This window comes from Ranitomeya variabilis, chromosome 2, assembly GCF_051348905.1.
Source record: "Ranitomeya variabilis isolate aRanVar5 chromosome 2, aRanVar5.hap1, whole genome shotgun sequence".
In the NCBI taxonomy this organism is placed as follows: domain Eukaryota; kingdom Metazoa; phylum Chordata; class Amphibia; order Anura; family Dendrobatidae; genus Ranitomeya; species Ranitomeya variabilis.
The window spans coordinates 507,750,947-507,770,927 of record NC_135233.1 but is presented as its reverse complement, the minus strand read 5'-3'; the positions used below and the strand labels follow the sequence as shown (position 1 = coordinate 507,770,927).

The 19,981-nt window shown below is 44.7% G+C and overlaps 1 protein-coding gene across 3 annotated transcripts in view; it reads left to right on the top strand.

Annotated features, from left to right (window-relative positions):
• Window positions 1–19,981, top strand: part of CCDC34 (coiled-coil domain containing 34) — a 56,353-nt gene that overhangs the window by 32,000 nt on the left and 4,372 nt on the right. For 2 of the 3 annotated variants that reach the window (XM_077288038.1, XM_077288040.1), the window contains 2 exons: window positions 15,945–16,103; window positions 17,021–17,162. In XM_077288038.1, coding sequence (XP_077144153.1) covers window positions 15,945–16,103; window positions 17,021–17,162 — 301 coding nt within the window. The remainder of the gene's footprint in view (window positions 1–15,944; window positions 16,104–17,020; window positions 17,163–19,981) is intronic. The other variant, XM_077288039.1, reaches the window with a different exon arrangement.

Below are 19,981 nucleotides of genomic sequence, written 5' to 3'. Positions count from 1 at the left end.
AGAAGGATGGTTCTCTGAGACCTTGTATAGATTACCGCCTTCTCAATAAAATCACCGTCAAATTTCAGTACCCTTTGCCGCTACTGTCTGATTTGTTTGCTCGGATTAAGGGGGCTAGCTGGTTCACCAAGATAGATCTTCGAGGGGCGTATAATCTTGTGCGTATTAAACGGGGCGACGAATGGAAAACAGCATTTAATACGCCCGAGGGCCATTTTGAGTACTTGGTGATGCCATTTGGGCTTTCTAATGCTCCATCTGTGTTTCAGTCCTTTATGCATGACATCTTCCGAAAGTACCTGGATAGATTCATGATTGTATATTTGGATGATATTTTGGTCTTTTCGGACGATTGGGAGTCCCATGTGAAGCAGGTCAGAATGGTGTTCCAGGTCCTTCGTGCTAATTCCTTGTTTGTGAAGGGGTCTAAATGTCTCTTTGGAGTCCAGAAGGTTTCATTTTTGGGCTTCATTTTTTCCCCTTCTACTATCGAGATGGACCCTGTTAAAGTTCAGGCCATTTATGATTGGACTCAGCCTACTTCTGTGAAGAGCCTTCAGAAATTTCTGGGCTTTGCTAATTTTTACCGTCGCTTCATCGCTAATTTTTCTAGTGTTGTTAAACCATTGACTGATTTGACCAAGAAAGGTGCTGATGTGGTCAACTGGTCCTCTGCGGCCGTTGAGGCTTTTCAGGAGCTGAAGCGTCGTTTTTCTTCTGCCCCTGTGTTGTGTCAGGCAAATGTTTCGCTCCCGTTTCAGGTCGAGGTTCATGCTTCTGAGATTGGAGCAGGGGCTGTTTTGTCTCAAAGAGGTTCTGATGGCTCTGTGATAAAACATGTGCTTTCTTTTCTAGAAAGTTTTCGCCTGCTGAGCGCAATTATGATGTGGGCAATCGAGAGTTGTTGGCTATGAAGTGGGCGTTTGAGGAGTGGCGACATTGGCTTGAAGGAGCCAAACATCGCGTGGTGGTCTTGACGGATCACAAGAATCTGACTTATCTCGAGTCTGCCAAGCGGTTGAATCCTAGACAGGCTCGATGGTCGCTGTTTTTCTCCCGCTTCAATTTTGTGGTTTCGTACCTTCCGGGCTCTAAGAATGTGAAGGCTGATGCCCTTTCAAGGAGTTTTGTGCCTGATTCTCCGGGAGTTCCTGAGTCGGCTGGTATTCTCAAAGAAGGGGTAATTTTGTCTGCCATCTCCCCTGATTTGCGGCGGGTGCTGCAGGAGTTTCAGGCTGATAGACCTGACCGTTGTCCAGCGGAGAAGCTGTTTGTCCCTGATAGATGGACTAGTAGAGTTATCTCTGAGGTTCATTGTTCGGTGTTGGCTGGTCATCCTGGAATCTTTGGTACCAGAGATTTGGTGGCTAGATCCTTTTGGTGGCCTTCTTTGTCACGAGATGTGCGTTCTTTTGTGCAGTCTTGTGGGACTTGTGCTCGGGCTAAGCCCTGCTGTTCTCGTGCCAGTGGGTTGCTTTTGCCCTTGCCGGTCCCGAAAAGGCCCTGGACGCATATTTCCATGGATTTTATTTCTGATCTCCCTGTCTCTCAGAGGATGTCAGTTATCTGGGTGGTTTGTGATCGCTTCTCAAAGATGGTCCATTTGGTACCTTTGCCTAAATTGCCTTCCTCCTCTGATTTGGTTCCATTGTTTTTCCAGCATGTGGTTCGTTTACATGGCATTCCGGAGAACATCGTGTCGGACAGAGGTTCCCAGTTTGTTTCAAGATTTTGGCGGTCCTTTTGTGCTAAGATGGGCATTGATTTGTCTTTTTCTTCAGCTTTCCACCCTCAGACAAATGGCCAAACCGAACGAACCAATCAGACTTTGGAAACATATCTGAGATGCTTCGTTTCTGCTGATCAGGATGATTGGGTGTCCTTCTTGCCTTTGGCTGAGTTCGCCCTTAATAATCGGGCCAGCTCGGCCACTTTGGTTTCGCCTTTTTTCTGTAATTCTGGTTTCCACCCTCGTTTTTCTTCAGGGCAGGTTGAGCCTTCGGACTGTCCTGGTGTGGATTCTGTGGTGGTCAGGTTGCAGCAAATTTGGACTCACGTAGTGGACAATTTGACATTGTCCCAGGAGAAGGCTCAACATTTCGCTAACCGCCGTCGCTGTGTTGGTCCCCGACTTCGTGTTGGGGATTTGGTTTGGTTGTCGTCTCGTTATGTTCCTATGAAGGTTTCATCTCCTAAGTTTAAGCCTCGTTTCATTGGTCCTTATAAGATTTCTGAAATTCTTAATCCTGTGTCATTTCGTTTGTACCTTCCAGCTTCTTTTGCCATCCATAATGTGTTCCATAGGTCGTTATTGCGGAGATATGTGGCTCCTGTGGTTCCCTCCGTTGATCCTCCTGCCCCGGTGTTGGTTGAGGGGGAGTTGGAGTATGTGGTGGAGAAGATTTTGGATTCTCGTATTTCGAGACGGAAACTTCAGTACCTAGTCAAGTGGAAAGGTTATGGTCAGGAGGATAATTCCTGGGTGGTTGCCTCTGATGTTCATGCTGCCGATCTTGTTTGTGCCTTTCATTTGGCTCGTCCGGATCGGCCTGGAGGCTCTGGTGAGGGTTCGGTGACCCCCTCCTCAAGGGGGGGTACTGTTGTGAATTCTGTTCTCGAACTCCCTCCTGTGGTTATGAATGGTACTTCGGCGAGTTCTGTTCATGGACTCCCTCTGGTGGCTGAGAGTGGAGCTGCTGGGTCTGAGGTTCCTTCTCCAGCTGATCTCGTTTAGGCCTTGGCTGGCTTTAACTCCACTCAGATCTTTACTTGATGCCAGCTGTCAATGTCCTAGTACTGGTTCAGTTCTCTTGGATCTTTCAGATGACCTGTCTACTTCAGCAAAAGCTAAGTCTCTGCTAGCTTATTTGTTATCAGTGTTTTTGTCCAGCTTTCTATCATGATTTTGTTCTGTTAGCTGGAAGCTCTGGGATGCAGAGTGGCACCACCGCGCCGTGAGTCGGTGCGGTGGTTTCTTTTGCACACTCTGCGTGGTTTTTTGTTAGTGTTTTATGCTGACCGCAAAGATACCTTTTCTATCCTCAGTCTGTTTAGTTAAGTCTGGCCTTCTATGCTGAAACCTGTTTCATTTCTGTGTTTGTGACTTCCATCTTAACTCACAGTCAATATATGTGGGGGCTGCCTATTTCTTTGGGGAATTTCTCTGAGGCAAGGTAGGCTGTATTTTCTATCTTTAGGGGTAGTTAGCTCTTAGGCTGTGAAGAGGCGTCTAGGCAGAGTCAGGAACGCTCCACGGCTATTTCTAGTTGTTGTGATAGGATTAGGGCTTGCGGTCAACAGAGCTCCCACTTCCCAGAGCTCGTCCTGTATTACTAGTTTGCTCATCTGGTCATTTCTAGTGCTCCTAACCACCAGTTCAATCATAACACCGGAGGCACCGAGCGTGCGGGACCGGGGAAAGTGAGCAGCCATTGACATTGATGGATAGGTCGGGTAGAGGGGTAGAGTGAGGTGGGGGAAAGATGATGAATTCTGTTTTGTCCATGTTCAGTTTTAGAAAACGAGCAGAAAAGAAGGATGAAATAGCAGACAGACATAATAATAATAATATTTATTTATTTAAATCCACCTTACAGTTCTAGAGATACGGACCTTTTTATTTAGTGCTAGTTTTTATAGTTTTTACAATGGGGCTAGGTTCACATGGTAATAATGCAGAGCAGCCCGAAGACACGCCCCAGAGGATCCTGTGAGCCACGCCCACTTTGAAGTGGCTTTTTTTAAAAGAAAAAAACTAATACTCGAGAGCAATGGGAGAAAAATAAAACTGGTCACTAATACGGTATCTAGTGACAGGTCTGCTTCAAATGGACTTTTCAGGCTTGGAGAGAAAAGCAGGAAGAGGAGCTAGTCGGCATGTGACTCCCAGTTATGCAAGTCATACTTGCATTCATGTGACAACCACTTGAACCGGTGAGCCGAATCCTAACATTTGTGCATTATACACACTGTTAGGATTCGGCATGCTTCATTCCTTGCCAAAAATTTTCCCTAACCTGGAAAACTCCTGTAAACGCTGTTCTAAACTGCTTGAGGAGTGATGGCTGTCAGAGACCACCTCTGTCTACCCGTTCGCTGTATAGACACAACGAATAGCCATGCCGTCGCTCCAGCCTCAATGATCATGCGATTGCTGGGTTTCTGTAGGAACTGCGGGGTCAAAACCAGTTACAGGGGATAACCGGAAATGAAAATAAAAATAAATGTACTGTTAAAATGTCCTGCAAAGAAATATTATGAACTTATGGAGGTGCAAAGTGTAAAATAAATAACAAGAAAATAAGTCAGTACCCCTTCCTCCATCAGAGATAGCGATCGCTCACATGTACCCCGCCCCTGAGGACCCAAACTATACATGGCCCATGCACACAGCTTTTCTGTGATTGTGAGCTGTGTTTTTGCCGGATCACCACTTTGCTTAGAGCGATGTAGCTATTACAGGATGAAGAGGGCTGCGTTGGTAGCCATGAAGTCCACATCGGGACAGATTCTCCCAGTGTAATAACTACATGTGCATGTGCCCCTGTGTTTTGCATCTTGCACCAGTGTCGCAGGTAACAAGGAGTGCCATGACCTGGTGTAGATTGCATTGACACCCAGAGGGTTGCCCAGAGAAGGCCTCGGCGGTGGTGCATGCGCTGTCCTCCTGTGAATACTGTAATTTGTTGGACTCCAGATCGCTTCTGACTTATTATATTGTTGTTTCTATATTCCGAGGTCACCCTAACCACCGTCCGGGACAATGGCTTTCTGTCTTGGCTCTCACATAGTATAATTACATGATTTTTATTTTCGGCCATCTCATGCTTTATCCCTTTGCCAGCCGTCATTTATCTTGTTGACTGCAAGCAATATAGAGCTGAACGAGTCTTGGATGGGCTTTATCTATACTGTTAGCAGTGACATGTGAGGTTTGTGGAGTATGAAGGCTCAGCAACGTCCAGACTGTGAAAGGACTGAAAACGTACATTTCCCATAATCGCCTGAGATTATAGGGTCCACCTCACACGATCTGTAAAATAAAGGTGCAGAAACGCTCCTCCAAGGCTAAAAATGTATGATCTGCACTCGGTCATTAGTTTGCCATTTAGGCCACGTTGACACGTTCAGTGTTTGGTCAGTATTTCACCTCAGTATTTGTAAGCCAAAACCAGGAGTGGGTGATAAATACAGAAGTGGTGATGTGTTTCTTTTATACTGTTCGTCTCCTGATTTTGGCATACAAATACTGAGGTCAAATACTGACCGTGTGAATGGGGCCTTACACTGATTGGCTGTCCCAAAAGGACCACCCATTTCAATATCATATTCATCGTGTAGATCATAAAAATAAGTGTTTTCCGTCTTCATGCAGTTTAATATGTCTTTAAAGAATTATTTTTTAGCTATAATTAAATAATACAGGGCAATTAAAAAAAAAGATGAGTCAAAATTCTAACCTTGGTATCCATAGCCAAGAGAACAACTTGAAAAGCCCGCTATTGATTCAAGTTTTACACTACAAATTTTCACAGTGATTTCCACTTGTGGCATAGGAGATGACTGGTCGGCGGTCCAGTTCTGTCCCGACATATGCCAGCAGCTCCTCGAGTATGGAGCACACTATTTCCGCGGTGCGTTGTCTCAGGTCATTCATATCCATTTCTGGGAGGGGCAGATACCCTCAGTCCTTGATGTAGTCTCACAGGGAATTGTTGTTTCCAGCTCGGCTCATCCAACATATTGGTGGAGCTTCATTCTGGTATTGGCCAACACCCACATAGAAATGAGGAGCTGCGCCTTCCTGCTGATAGCCAGCGTTTGGCACATCATCCTCTCTGGCAGAAGTCATTCCTTTAAGATGTCCAGGTAGGAGCGGACGGTGACAATATCCTCACCAAGAAAAAAGGGTCCACAAGCTGCTTATTACCCCTAGAACATGTTTATTTTGGGGAGTCCCTCATGAGCCTGAGAAGGGCACATGATTTCATGGAGCCCCAAATTAAATTCTTGTGGTGAACTCTGTTACCACTGAGGTGAAGCGTAATCTCGTTGGTGAACACCGGCCTGTTGATGAATTCCTCGTCTTCCAATCGGTGCTGCAATCCAATGCAAAAGCCATGGCATTTCAGTTTGTTGTCTTGCTTCAGCTCCCGAAGATTTAATCTGTATGGCTTACAGCGTAGACATTTTGTAAGATACACCATACTGGGATTTGTGCCACTTGTAGTTCTATACTAGTCATCCTAGCCGACCTTCTAGGACGATGCTCATACAGGGCTCCAGTCCTGTTCACAGTCTCCTCTGAAGTCTTTGGGCGTCCATGACTTGTCCCATGACATAAAGCCCCAGTGGTTTTGACTGGCTTCACCATGCTGTAATGCCGGGGTCTCTGGAGCACATTTACCACATTCATTCTGAAAGTTTTGCCTTAATGTCACAACAGACCCCGTTCTTTCAAAGTTCAGCACACAAAACGCTTTTTCTTGCTTCCATATTGTCACCTTATGTCCCACCATGTAAGCACATTGTAAATTTGTGTCTTGGAAAATGAAATCTGTGCTGTGATAGGCTGCTCTGGCGCCTAAGCCAGTTATGCTTTGATTTTCAATCACTGCCAGGTTATTATTGATGTTACTGTAAGGAGAACCCGTCGGGCCCGATACAGCGTCCACTGCTCTGGGGAGAAAATGAACTTTATTTCTCCCAGGAGCCGACTGCTATTAGTTATGCAGTTGTACCCGGAGCAATTAGTCAGCACAGAGCACGACCCGACCCTGACAGCCTGCTCACGGTGCATCAGTGCGGAGCCAGCGCAGGGGCGTGGTTATGGCTACCGCTCTCAGTGGTGCGAGTGGTGGCTGTAATTGTGCAGGCACGACTGTATGGCTTAAAGCCGGCGGCTCCCCTGAGAAATAAAGTTCTTTTTCTTCTGAGAGCAGTGGGTTCAGTACAGCGGCCAGGTATTATCAGAAAGCCATTAATCTCAAATAAACCCTATATATGCAGGTTAATGTTATCGGCCATGACTGGTTCCATTTAACTGCAGGCCTTTGGGTTTGGAACCATTTTTTTTTAATTGCCCTGTATGGCGCCACCTGGTGTTCAAAATGTATACCATTGTGCACTCCCTCCTATTGAGCAGTGTGCGGATGGACAGATAAGCACAGTCACTCTCCTGACAGCCATGTCTCTGCTGAGGGATTTTCTGTCTCCACTGCTAGGACTGTGAAGCTCTATATCCTGATAACTAATGGGCATTACACGCAGAACCACTTAGCCAAAGTTTTATTTTATTCTACTTTCATTGGTTCCTATGGAAGTGTATACTGTGGATGTGACATGGCTTGTATCATCATTATTCGACCCTATCTGCAGGGAAAGCAAGATGGGAATATATTGTCAGCTGCCAGAGGGGGAAGGATACTGATTCAGAGACATCTACTACACAGAATTGTTAAAGGCATTCTATATGCTGTCATTACTGTACAAAAGCTATATACTTCATTTATAAGCTAATGGTCTGAAAATTAATTTCTGGAGTATTAATTAGGCATACAACATTTGCTGTGTTGATAATTGTTGGAATAAATCCTTCTATTGCTGTTTTGTAAAATTACATTACACCATGTAAGTGTGTCACAAATTTGTGAAACTAAATGAAAGAGAATATAATGTGAGCAGTCGTTGTTGGCTCATCTGTGGGCCCGGCACATAGGGCATGGATTGGTGAGTGCCCCCTGGTCATAGACCCTGTCGTCTTACCCATGGTTATTTTCTGATATATTAGTGTGGTATATGTATTTTGTAGTAGGAGGCATGCCCTGTGTGTGTCGCAGCATGTGCTCCGGCCATGCCGATGTCTGTGTCCGTCCGCTGAGGGCATCACCGGTCCTGTACACCAAGACCTGTCACACCGTAGCGTATACACAAGTGTGGGACAACGTTCCTCTGCTCTGGAGAGCCGTGCAGTGCGTGTTCAGACAGGGCATTGGTATGTAAAGGTGTGACTGCCCAACCTATCATGTGCTTGTGGAGACAATAGTATGGATGTGTGTGCCAGATGGAGGCTCAAAATAGTCATCCACTCATACAATGCTGAGTACCTGATGCGGGACAGTACTACAGTGACCTAAAACCGCTCGGGGATCTTGCCAGGAGATCTTCTGATCTGAAGTGAAAAGCCGTGAATTTACCTGAAGCCTCCTAAAGTATTAACCCTCTTAGCCAATATGTTAGGACGCTGGGTTTTGGACTTTGACAGCTTGCGTCGTGTCTTCAGAGTAAGTCCTCTGCTTGGCTCTTCTGGGCCCTCCATGAGTTTATGACGGTTGCCATCCTTCATGCTTTTTCCAGCGGGTTCAGTCTTCTCATATTGGTCCGAAATCGTATAAAGCTTCAGTCTGGCCATTTGAACATATTGACGGACTTGACTTTTCCTTTCTGTGGTTCGTACAAAGACTATGATGGCATTTTCTGTATTTTAAGGATATAATGTGTCCTGGCAGTGTTGCTTTCTATTAAAATGAATGAGAAGTGTCACCTATAGGAGGAGGCTAACCTAGAAGTCACTGTCCAAGCCGTGACCGAACCGCTCAACCTGTTCTGAATTATTAGCCTAGCCAGGACGGACATTGGCTTACTGGGAAGCCTCCCCCAATCGGGATAATTTCCTATGTGACATCAGGCAGTTGATAAAGTCTTGTAGAGGTGGTACTGGAGGTTGTTGTGAGCAGCCCCTTATATGTAGCCCACCAGTGATCAGCTTATTCTGGGTCCAGACTTTTGACCCCCGTGCCCCTACAGGGGATATGTAACATTACAGTCTCCCCATTCAGTAAGCACTAACCTGCCGAGTCTGCTAAATCCATTTTATATCTAGTTTACTGACGCTTAGACAGACTTCATTTAAAGGGATCATGTCAATCCATTTATGCCACAATCTCGGAGTGTTGCATAAACCAGTGACAATTGCCCGGATTTGACTGATCTGCCATTTTTGTTAATGCGCTGTAGCTTGGGTGTATATAATTCTGCTGTATTCGTGGTATATGTGCCCCATCCCATACCCTGTGCGTCGGCCAATTATTGACAGATTTCTCTGGATGTGCAGTAACAGAGAAGCCTATCATGGCTGGCAACGCTCGCACCTCACTGCAAGGAAAAAGATGGAAGTACCGCTCATCCATAAACATGACTGTGTACACATGATGCCAACATCTATTGTTGATGGGTGCTCTGACTCTCCCAGAAGGCAGCCTGTGAAAGAGGGATTGGACATGGTGGATATCCACATGCTTGATCATTTGACCTCCCCAGGCCTTTGAAGACTAAAGTCCTTTAAAGGGTTATGCTGCTGCTTGTTACCAAGTGCATGACCGCTATCAGCACTCATGGATAGAGCAAATCTTTTCTATACCTGTTACACAAGGTCTGTAGATGGGTTGATGGCCATACTTCTTGTGGAGGCTTATTCTTCCAAACTGAAGATGTTCTCCTGTGGCCAGTCATCTTTTAAAGAGCCGGCCACTTTGTCATTGATCTACACCATGTAACCTGAAATGCACAATGTGGAGCACATCAGAGAGCAGTGGACCCAGGAGAGGGGAGTGGAGCCTCGGATACACGGGGCAGGTGTGTGACAATGTTTGAGCCTCTAGGTTTGGGTGAGTCCAGGCTTTCCAGTCTGTATATGGCCTTCTGAACCCGGCCTCAGAAGGATGGTAGCTCTGAAGGACAGTACTAAATCGCAGGACAGTCCGTAAACCTGAATGCCAGTCTTCCCGTAAGGTAGATCCAGAAGCTATCGGGCCATAACATGGTCGTTAATTGGAATAATATAAAATCCCTGAAAGTTGAGCCGCCAGCAGTAATTCATGTCGTCACATTGACTTCCCGGCTCCTGATGTTTCTCCAGCTTTACCCTATTTCTCTTTGATCACATGTTTTCCTATTTATTCTCGTAATTATTATTATAATGGTTGACTAGCTTCCATAACAAAAGGAACTGCATGCAGAAGTGAGAACGTAAATCCTTAAAGCATACAAGTCCTTGTTCTTTGATGTTATCTGGCTTGTAGGTGGAAATAAACCAGATCTTTGAACAGGACCGACCCTGCTATAGCCGTCCATGGATATGTGATTGCTCTCCATCTTCTGGGCGGCATGCAACAACTTGCTGCTGGTTTGAGCATTGTGAGAGAAATGAAAAGTCCATGTTCACCACATATAATGTACACAGTGTGGCTCCTACAAGTATACATAGATATATCAAAGGAGAACAATGAGCCTTTGCCTAGAAGAAACAGGCCGGGCAAACACGACACGTCTCCGCTCTACTAATGACCTGTCTGAAAAGAATTTCTGCCTGTTTTTTTGACGATGCAGCCATGCGGCTATTGAACTAGGCTGGTAAATATCTGCCCATCGCTTGCCTAGCTTTATGTGCTGTCATAATCTCCTGTAAGTGCCGTGATTGCCGTGGACGGTTACCCCAGTGGATATGCTCTAAATGACTGGAGTCTGTATTCTGCACTTACCGCCGATTTCTATAGAAATATTACCTTTCAAAGGCGGATTTGGAAATTGTATAAATGTAGAGATTTTCTTATAACGCCATGGTGTTTGCTGACGACTTGTCAGTAAATGTTGTAAAAAGGTGAATCTGGAGAAAAAAACACTAATTCTACATCAGATCAAGGATACCGATTCTAAAATCCATCCCTGCCATCAACGTTTAAGGGAATCTGTCACCCCATTTTAGGCCTATAAGCTAAGGCCACCGCCATCAGGGGCTTATCTACAGCATTCTATAATGCTGTAGATAAGCCCCCGATGTAACCTGAAAGATGAGAAAAAGAGGTTAGATTACACTCACCCAGGAGCGGTCCCTGTCTGGTTCTGGTCCGATGGGTGTCGCGGTCCGGTCCGATGACTTCCTCTTCTTTGCTTCCTGTCGCGGCGCAGGCGTACTTTATCTGCCCTGTTGAGGCCAGAGCAAAGTACTGTAGTTAACAGGCGCTGGGCCTCTCTGACCTTTCCCTGCGCACTGCAGTACTTTGCTCTGCCTTCAACAGGGCAGACAAAGTACGCCTGCGCGGGAGCCGTGACAGGAAGCAAAGAAGAGGACGACATCGTATGAAGATGGGAGGCACCGGACCCGGACTGCGACGCCCATCGGACCGGACCGCACCGAGACCACCCCTGGGTGAGTATAATCTAACTTGTTTTTCTCATCTTTCAGGATACATCGGGGGCTTATCTACAGCATTAAAGAATGCTGTAGATAAGCCCCTGATGGCGGTGGCCTTAGCGTATAGGCCTAAAATGGGGTGACGGATTCCCTTTAAGAAGGGAGTATGTCAGCACAAAATGACTGTTCAAACCAAGCACGAGCACTCTTGGCACCCCTGGCATGGCTCCGCAGTCCTGCGCATTTTCCCAACTACTTGTTTTCCACTGATCTCTGCCTCTGCTTTCTTGAATGACACCTTCTGCTTTGCAAGAGCCAGAGGAGGGCAGGGGTAGACTGCAGACAAGCAGGTGGGGACTGTGCACCCAGCGCCTCCTGTGCTGGTTTTGATCAGTTGTTTTGTGCTGACAGAATCCCTTTTTAAAATGCATTCACACTGTGCTCAAGTCAGAGGTTAACACTGATGATGAGTTACGTGTTTTTTTTTTTTTACCCAGCTGTCTGTCTGTCAGCAGAATATAGGTATAGAACATATGCCAGCTGAATGGAGGCTATAAGGATACTTTAGGCTTCTGTCGGGGAATGGGAGCCTATGGATGTGATAAATTTATACATTGATAGCTCGCGAGGCTTCGCTGTTGCTGCTTTACTTCCAGTTTATTGCTCCATAATTTTTGTTTGGTTATTGTACTTACACTGTAACCTTGAACATGTCCAATCCCAATGTCTCCTGACATCGGGGAGGAGAGGCAGGAGGTCCCCATATACAAGGACCTGGTGACATTCATGGGTTTGGCCAACATCCATGCTTCTGAGCAGGCATAGAGACAGTATGTCCCAAGTAATGTATGTTCTGGTAAACACACATCTAGTTCTGACGAGATCCAGAAACATTATTTTTGGTCTTGGTGAAGTAATTGATGATAAAGGTAAGCTTTTGGGGCAAACTTGAAGTATGGTACTTGTTGGCTTTCAAATGGTCCGCTCCTTGTTTATTTGGTATTGGTGGAGATGGAGATCTATGGGCTTCTTGCAGCCAGTTACAGATAGGTACCTTTATTGTAGAACACCATCTTCTGGTAACGCCTCAATGTAAATATTCACCCACAAATCTGCTATTCCTTTCTCTTTATTACATGGTTTTCTCCAAGCGGGTCTAAACTCCTCTGTGTCCTGACCTAAATTTCAAGAGCTAGAGATCACTTTGAAAATACATCCTAGATCTCACTTAATATTCCTTCTTTGCAAAATGTTATGCTTTTCTCCTAATGGATCTAAAAATAAGTTATAAAGATAACTGTATGGGTTCAGGTGGGCATATACTGAATAGCTGAACGCTTGTTGGCCCACCGATGGTCTCTCTGACCCCCCGCATACACGCATGCTCTGCTGAACATAAATGAGTCCTCGATAAGAGGGGACTAAGCGGCAGTCGTACTCGTCAGCCTGAAGTCCAGCAGGCCCACTAATTTTATTTGTTCCACTGATAGAGAAGAGTCAGGATATCTCAATGTACAAGAGATAGTTAGCAGATCACACAAACTGGGGCTTTCACCAGACTTCCTTCTAAAGTCTTCTACACATTGCATTGACATTGGCAGATCACACAAACTGGGGCTTTTACCAGACTTCCTTCTAAAGTCTTCTACACATTGCATTGACATTGGCAGATCACACAAACTGGGGCTTTCACCAGACTTCCTTCTAAGGTCTTCTACACATTGCATTGACATTGGCAGATCACACAAACTGGGGCTTTCACCAGACTTCCTTCTAAGGTCTTCTACACATTGCATTGACATTGGCAGATCACCCAAACTGGGGCTTTCACCAGACTTCCTTCTAAGGTCTTCTACACATTGTATTGACATTGGCAGATCACCCAAACTGGGGCTTTCACCAGACTTCCTTCTAAGGTCTTCTACACATTGCATTGACATTGGCAGATCACCCAAACTGGGGCTTTCACCAGACTTCCTTCTAAGGTCTTCTACACATTGCATTGACATTGGCTGATGCCACCTACGTGACGGTGGAACTGGCCAGCCATCTAATGTTTATGGGAGTATCCTGGCTGAAGATGTCGTAGAATATGTGTTGGTATTAGCTGTTGGGTGAATGAGCATATATGGCTATCTTTACACGTGTAGACTGATTCTTTTCTCCTTTTGAGTAGTAAATTTCCATGGTCAACTGGTCTTAACGTGATCGGTTGGCCTGATTACATCACAATACGATAAATTTAGCCAAATATCATGGATGAATATTTTTAGAGCAACATAAATTCCTAGTTATTTGAAGTAAAAAATAAAAAAAAATACCACGGGTCCTCTCATTATTGCTTTTCCTCCATGAACTGGAACCTAGAAGCCTAGAGTCTTAACGTGTGGGATCATTTACAAGAGCTGACTGCATGAGTAATTGTTGGGCATTGTTTTAAAACCCTATGATTAAAGGATTATGATGATTTATCTAAAAAGCCATCTTGGAAACTGTGCTGCCTATAAATTTTTGTAAAGTATGTGAAAGATTGTTTTATATCTATTGAGATTGCATATAAAGTGTACCAGGTGTTTCCACAGAGCAGAAGATGAGGTATGAGGCCGAGAGCCTCGCGGAGCTGTGACAATGAAAGGAGATGCAATTATCTCCGCTGGCAAACAGCCAGTCTGCTAGTGCAACTATTAGTTAATGTGGCTCCAAGAAGCTGGTGGGGCCTTTCGCTAAGGGTATAATTAGCAAATCCGAAGCTTCAATGTCATGAAATGGCTCTGGCTCCACCGAATGTAAAGAAGCAGAACAAATAAAAAAGGAAGCGAGGGATTACACCGAGACATGCAACGGCTCTAAATGAATGGACCTGAAAGAATTTCTTAGAAAAGAAAAAAAAAAAGTATTTTTGTTCACTTTTTCCGTCTGGAGGGCGAGAGGGAAGCGTAAAGTAGCACGCAGGGCATCCAAAGACAATTCTATAAATGTGCCCTTGTGAACTTGGACTGTGCAAAGGAAAACTCAATTTCCTTTTGCAGGGTTTGGGAAAAATATTCAGTCTAATTTAATTTTTTTTTTTTTCTATGTGGTACATTGCTGTGAGCAATAATGGGGTCAAGCAATGAATATCATTGTATGTGCCGTGAAATGAATTGAGTCCATTATCAATAGGTGCAACATTATTATAGAGTCTCCATGCCAAACACTTGGATCAAATGGCCAATGTAGGAAAAACCTATGATTATATAGCTTTAAGATGGGTCAGATACGGTACTACAGCTACAATTAATGTATGTAACCTGTAATACTATGACTTTGACCATTACAGACAGCACCTTTTAGCCTGTATGCATACTACGTAAAGTCATTTCATGGAAAAATGGAATCGTTGATGAACTTTGATAGATGGTTATAGTTCGTGGTTTTATACCCCACCAGGTCCCTGAACGAAATGAGTGGTCCAATAATTCTTATTCGTTTGCAACATTAAGAGCATAAAATTACAGGAAAAACGAGCAATAAATGGGATCCCCTTCTAATACATATTCAGTATGCATGAAAAACGAAGCCCTCCAAAATGTCGCCAAAAACACAATCTACAGAACCAGTGTTCTAAGGCAAAGCTGGGGATCGGGAGGGGATCCTTCTTATTGTTTGGGTTTTCTGTAAGCCATTTTATTTTTTTTTATTTTTTTTAAGCTCTTCCCCTTCTCCCTTTATCTATGGTACTGATATGTCTGTGAGCCCCAACATTAGAAGCATATATCATATGTACTGTTCCATTACATAGGCTTGTAATAAAATACTTTTTAAAGAGATTTTACATGAAGACAACACCTGTACATATTGTCATCGTGGTGGTGGGGGTTGGGGTCACCTGCTTTGACTTTATGATCTGACTCACAAAGGGAGCCCTGTTCAGGGAAGCATCTCCCATTCTGGTGGACTCAAGACGTCCAGGTATTAATTGAAATTTCTCCCCCTCCCTTCCCAAACCATTAATGACTGTAGTTTTTTTAAAGAATTAGCAAGTTGATCTTTTTATGACTCCATAGGAATGCTCTAAGAGCGAGAAATTGTGTTTTTGAGTGTGTGTATATAATATTAATATAATATATGTATCTGTGAATGCATTTAGATGTGACGACGCACTTACAGCTTCTCGGCCTCATGCTGTATTCCTTATGGAGCTGTAAGTGCATCCTCACACCCCAATCCACTTCCAGTCACTTATATACAGTATTTCTACACAATTTCTTGCTTCTAAATTATTGCTTTAGGGATCAACTTCATTTTTTAAATGAGTACACTGTCATATTAATAACTTGGGGGGTGTATAAATTTTAGTGGTGGCCGTTCATCTGAATGACTTGTGTATTACTACCCATCCCTTGAAGTGGCTCTGCAGGGATCATCTCTGGCCATGATTTCCTTCAGCAAAATCATCTGTTCGCATGGAGAAGGGCTCGCCGCAGTCAGCTGATGGTATGGAGGACGCCCCCTCTAAGTAGGATTTCCACATCCTTACTTTATCCAGTAGTTAGATTTGATACAAACATATGATGTTGGGACAGAATCCTGCTCTACCGAGGTCCTGGAGTTTCATGTTCTCTGCCCGCTCACGTGTTCACATAATTTCCGCCTGGTTTTTGCTTTAGGATATATTTATACATTCCCGAAAATCGGAGGTGAGCTTTTCTATTTGGAGCAGAAAGCTGTCAGCTCTACAATGGACGTAATGATGTTTTCCTTACTCGTTCAGGAAAGGAAAGAGAAGGAACAGAAACTTCAGAAAGAGAAGCAGGAGAAAGCGTTGGAAGAACGGCAGAGACAGGTAATAGAAGAGAAGAGTAAAGAGAGATACCAAGAATGGCTGAAGAAGAAAAACGAGGAGGAGCAGGAGAGGAAGAGGAGGCAAAAGGTGAGTATCGTGTGATGCTTAATGGCAGACTTCTAATAATGGGGTACCAGCTAAGTTCAAAGCTGATCATTGGGGGTGCCGGATGTGGGACCCCCACCAACCTCATACTGATCACGTATCATGTGGGTCTTGTATTGTGAAGAGGTTTCCACTTGGATCTGTACTTGTCTGGTTTCTGGCTTTATGCGTCGGCGTAGTATGGTACCTTTATAATCGTTACCCTCCCAGTTGTGCCCCTCTGACTATTAGGGGACGCTGCTCTGTTCCATACACACACGGCACAGGAACATTACACATTCATGCAATGCTATGACCAGAATATGTTAGTTCACATACATAGGAAGAATTACCCATCACTAGTTCCCTTCCCCCAAAAAATTAATTTTTTGCTGAGCAGGTAGTGCGGTCTCATAGTTAAGCTCTAACTAAAATGTCATTTTCATGGTGATTGCAGTAGCCCTTCCGGAAGGTCCATCTTTTTATTTTTTATGTATTTTTCCCTTTCACCATTTTGCGTGTGCAGCACATTCCTGTAGCAATGAATTACAAGCCCTACTGGGAATGGAGAGGATATTAATAAGTTCCATGACCACATTTATGGAGCCTTTGTAACAGGGCAAAAAAGAGCGTGCACGGAGGTATAAGGCCTGGAGGGGGATTGCAGAGCAGCCTACATGTTTCTAATGAACTGTGCAATGATCGGAAACAGACCCTGCAGATTGCAGAGAATCCACCTCGCTCTCGCTAGCTGGGAAGCGTCCATCACAGGCCTTACCTGGTGCCACTAGCTGGACCCTCCGCTCTGAATGAGGTCTACAACATGTCTGCTGCTATGTTTCATGCTCCTTTATTCATCAGATCTTATAGAGAAGGGGACAGGGAAAGCTGAAATAGGTATCTGATCTGTTTCTGTCTAGGATGAAGAAGACAATCGTTTTACTGAGCAAAAAGAGAAGAAGGAGAAGGCAGAGCGGATGTTCAAGGAATGGTTGGAACAGGCAAAAAACAAACCACGTCCGGCACTGAACAGCTATGGATATGTCAATGGGAAACTAACAGGTGTGTACCCGACAGGACATACAATATGGCACCTTAGGTCTGATGAGTGTGGTCGGCATAGAGCAGAGGCCATACATGGGTGCCACTGGTGCATTCATTCTCTGTGATGAAATGGCAAGAAGAGCTCTTGGATTTTTTGCAGTCCCATAGAGAATGATTGGGCGGCTCAGCCACCACCGTGTTTTGATGGAGCAATCCAGAGTCCAGTTTTTGGGATAAGTGATAGTCCAGGTGCTCGGACCTCCAATGATTTGCATGTTCTCATCTATCTTGTAAACAGGTAATGACTAATGTTGGAAGTAATCCTTTAAAGCATTCCATGTTATAGGAGCTAGTAGAGTAGAGAAGCCGCATATCAGTGGGCACCGGATGTCCAGAGCGCACACTTGCTTTAGTATAACTTGACATACCATCCCTTCGCTATCTGTGGAAGCCAGGTTGCTAGATCCCACCCCGATCCTTGAACAGAAGGGGCAGCAGCTCCAGGAATTGCAACATGACCTCATTCATTTGATTTGAGATGTTCTGAAGTTCCTTGAATGGCTGTCGGCTGTGGGCACCATCGTTCCAGAAAAATACCGAAAAGGCTGTGATGTCCTCTTTTCAGGATCAGGAAGGGTCCCAATGGGTTCTTGTGTTCATTGAATGATGACATATTCTCGTCTAACCCATTCAGCTGATGAATAATTGTCCCTTTATGTAAAGAATTAGGAGGTTTGATGAAGAGCACAGTCCAAATAGTCCTGTTTTATAGAAACAATTAACCTAATCTTCATCTACCGGATAATCTAGTCATTCTGCTAGCTCTGTGTTTGCGTCTACATGGAGACAACCGCTTAAAGGGGTTGTCCACTTTCCGAAAATCCCAGTTCTCAGATGCCATTTGATACCAAAAAAACAACAAAACAAAGAAGCAGGTCCACTGCTGAGTCTCTGCCGTTGCTTCTGGTGAGTGATATTGATGTCAGCGCTGCAGTCAATCAGTGAGCTCGGCAGCTCTTTCCTTATGGACAGAACGCCCCCTCGGAGCTGCTGAGCTCTCAGAAAGGCTGCCATGCTGCTGATGTATTGGAGTCAGTATTAGTCCCCAGGAACAGAGGCAGAGACTCGGCTGAAGACCTGGGAATGTGAATAAAGCATGCTTTGTTATATATAAAAAAAAAAATGCCATGCAGGTATTGGGACTTTCAGAAAAGGGACAACACCTTTGAGGGATGTTTACATGTGGCTTTTAGTATGTGACAGATCTTTAGATCAAGTGAATGTTCCCAATACTCGTCCACATGTAGAATGTGCAGCGAGTGAATGATGGACGATATGTTTTGCTCGTTCATTAATGAATTGTAACTTTTGTCTTTAGTACTTCTGATTGCATGGTAGGGATCTGTGGTTAGTGCTGGAGACAGGAGAACAAGTGAGCGAGCTCCCGACCAGTCGTAGTTAGGAGAAGCATACCATTATCGCCCACGTTACCCACTTGCTTTTATTGTAGACTGGCGCTTATTTTACCCATTTATCTTTCCATGTAAAACAACCTTTATATAATAAGGAGGACGACCTATAATTAATATTCTCTCATTTTGTTGATGGTAAATGTATGTATATATAGTTTTCTTTTAATATCACGTTTCCTTTTTTTTTTTTTTTTTTTACAAGCCTAGAAGCAAATGAACAATGATTTTTCCATGTACAGTTTTACAAGCTATAGTGTTTTATGCATGGTAAATACATTTACTGGCTTTCTGGAGTGGAGTCAGGCCAGGCATGCTTTTCATACCTTTGTTGGAAGCTCATAAAGTGCTGACAGTTTCCATTGGCGTCTCGAACACCCCCCAGCCCTGTGCATAACATATGCCAGAGCTTACAGTCAGGTCTGCTGTGAAGTGTTTGGTGCCGCGTCCTCGTGGGTGAGACGCCCTGACGTTGTGAGCTTCACACATTCCTGCTGTCAACCACTGGTCCTCCAGGATGGCCGATAGTCAGTCCGGGGCCAGCTACTCGCTCTCTGCCTCTGGGTTTGGCTCTTGCTACGACGTGTATCTTTGTCACACTCGTACTCCTGGTTGGCAGATAGATAACCTTCATGGTCCGTTGAAAGACAGAGAGAGACAATCTAAATAAATCATACAGATGAGGCTTACCAATGATTCCTTGCCAAACAATAGCTTATGTGTAAGAAGAGAGAACTGATGAGGATTACACATGTTGTTTGCAGATTAATGCTGTGCACATTTTTCCATCTCTGACCTTCCTGGCGCACGTGTAGTTTTACCCATCCTGAGCAGAAAACAAGGTGGCAATACTTCACTAAGTCCTCAGAAACAAATTGTTGCCACTTTCTCACAGACCTGCATGAATTAGGATCGCAGCACAGGGTGGCACCAAACCCGGGGTGCTCACCTAAATAGTCCTCGAAAGCACCACTCCGGCGTTATTTATTTATTTTGTTACTGCACTGCTGGAGTGGCGTGAAATTCCCTGCCCCCTGTCTCATACTCGCCTGCCGCCCCCTTTATCCTTTCCCAGCTTCGCTCCAGTGTTTCATGGAGGGCGCCGGAGGTCACTTTTCAATACAAGTCTGAGAGCAGCGTTCTGGCCACGTTCAGGCTCTCGTAGACTTGCATTGAGCCTTTGTGACTTAACTTCTGACTTCCGGCCAGTCAGAAGTTAGAGGCACAAGATGGCACTTCAGGACCGCACCGGGGCGGCATCGGTAAAAGGCGAAGCTGCCAGAAGGTGAGTATAAGACCGGGGGCAGGAAGCTTACGTTTTAAAGAGCCACTCCATCACTGAAAAAAGCCAAAACACCGGAGTGGTGC